The following is a 2,048-nucleotide window of genomic DNA, read 5'->3' on the forward strand; positions in this document are numbered from 1 at the left end:
TGTCGCTTGTACATGCACATGCGAGTGCGTGCGTGTGTGTGTGTTTGCGGGGGTTGAGGGGACGCGCTTCCTACTCCCCCAGTCCGGCCCGGCGAGGCTGGACCTCGGGATCAGAGGCTGCAGCGGCGGCGGCGGCGGCGGCGGCGGCGGCGGCAGCTCGACGTCCCCGCTGCCTCCACCTCCTTCTCTTCCTCCTCCCCCTCGCTCTCCGCCAGCCCCGCCTCGTCCCTCCCTCCTTCCCTCCCTCTTCCCTCCGTCAGCCCCCGGGCCCCGCCCGCCGGCCTGCCACCACCGCCGGCCAATCAGGGAGCGCCCGCCCAGCGATGAGCTCAGCCCTCCCGCTTCCCATTGGCCGGCTATATTAAGAAAGTGGCCGAGCCCTTTAAATAGCGGGCGCCGGGGCGCAGGCTGCAGCAGCAGCAGCAGCAGCAGCGGCAGCCGGGACAGACGAGGGAGGAGGCTAGCGGGCGGCCGGAGGGAGGGAGAGAAAGCCGGAGGCAGGGCCACCCCCGAGAGCACCCGCACCCCGCAACCGGCCCGAGAGGAGCCCCCAAGGCGTGGGGGCGGCCGCGGAGGAGAGAGGAAGAGGCCAGCAGCAGCAGCACCGGCCCGGCCCAGGCCCCCGGTGGCCACGGTGCGCTCCCCGAAGGCCGGCCAAACAGCCGCGCCCGGCTCTGCACAGGCGGCGGCGGCGTCTGCGCCGTCGGGGCCCGGGGGCTCCTCGTCCTCGGCCGCGTCCCCCCAGGTGTCCCCGCGGCCGCCGCCGCCGCCGCCGGCCGGCCTCGCCATGGCGGCCATCCGCAAGAAGCTGGTGGTGGTGGGCGACGGCGCGTGCGGCAAGACGTGCCTGCTGATCGTGTTCAGCAAGGACGAGTTCCCGGAGGTGTACGTGCCCACGGTGTTCGAGAACTACGTGGCCGACATCGAGGTGGACGGCAAGCAGGTGGAGCTGGCGCTCTGGGACACGGCCGGCCAGGAGGACTACGACCGGCTGCGGCCGCTCTCCTACCCGGACACGGACGTGATCCTCATGTGCTTCTCGGTGGACAGCCCGGACTCGCTGGAGAACATCCCCGAGAAGTGGGTGCCCGAGGTGAAGCACTTCTGCCCCAACGTGCCCATCATCCTGGTGGCCAACAAGAAGGACCTCCGCAACGACGAGCACGTGCGCAACGAGCTGGCGCGCATGAAGCAGGAGCCGGTGCGCACCGAGGACGGCCGCGCCATGGCCGTGCGCATCCAGGCCTACGACTACCTCGAGTGCTCGGCCAAGACCAAGGAGGGCGTGCGCGAGGTCTTCGAGACGGCCACTCGCGCCGCGCTGCAGAAGCGCTACGGCTCGCAGACGGGCTGCGTCAACTGCTGCAAGGTGCTCTGAGCCCCGACGGCGCGGCCGGACAAAGGCCCGGGGGCTGGCTGTCGGCGCGTTGGCGCTGCCGCCGCCGCCGCCGCCGGAGGCTGGGCGGGCTCCTGGGACCTAGCGCCGCCCTGGAGAGACTGGGGGGTGGGGGCAGGGGCGCCCGGGCCCCGATCGTGGACGGAGAAAGCCTCCCCTCCGTCCCCGCCGCTCTCTGCCCTGAGCTCGGGGCGGCGGTGAGTGGGCACCGCCCCCGCCCGGCTGCTGAGCTCGGCGTTCCTCCCTCCTTTCTTCCCAAGCTCTCCGCCCGCCCCCCTCGATGTTGGGCCTGGCTGTTCCTTGGGGGTGTGTCTCAAATGCGGGTGGGGGGATGGGGCGGGGGTGGGCACTGTTACATAGTGATAAATATAATTTTATTTTTTTTGGCAGTAGGATCTGTGAAAGGCCTGCTCTTATTTAAGGGGGAGGGGAGGGAAAGGGCGGGGAAGCAGCAGTTTGGGACCTCCCCTGGTCGTGCTGCCCGTGCCCGGTGGCGGGCTGGGACTGACTTACAGCCCAGGAAGATTGTGGCCCGGCCCGGGGCTCCCGGACGCCAGGGGCGGGGCGGGGTGGGGGGAGGAAGCTCATCGAAGTGAACCTGGTGCCTGTCCCGCCTAAGCCCCCCCCTCCCCAAAACGTGTTCTGGCTCCGA

General features: G+C 70.7%; 1 protein-coding gene across 1 annotated transcript; it reads left to right on the forward strand.

Annotated features, from left to right (window-relative positions):
• The first annotated feature begins 758 nt into the window (after positions 1 to 758).
• Positions 759 to 1,422, forward strand: RHOB (ras homolog family member B). The gene has a single exon (XM_027855604.1). The coding sequence runs from the start codon at positions 788 to 790 to the stop codon at positions 1,376 to 1,378; it is 591 nt and encodes a 196-aa protein (XP_027711405.1). The 5' UTR covers positions 759 to 787; the 3' UTR covers positions 1,379 to 1,422.
• The last annotated feature ends 626 nt before the right edge of the window (positions 1,423 to 2,048 follow it).

The sequence above is a fragment of the Vombatus ursinus genome, unplaced genomic scaffold, assembly GCF_900497805.2.
Source record: "Vombatus ursinus unplaced genomic scaffold, bare-nosed wombat genome assembly UNPS02010980.1, whole genome shotgun sequence".
NCBI lineage: Eukaryota > Metazoa > Chordata > Mammalia > Diprotodontia > Vombatidae > Vombatus > Vombatus ursinus.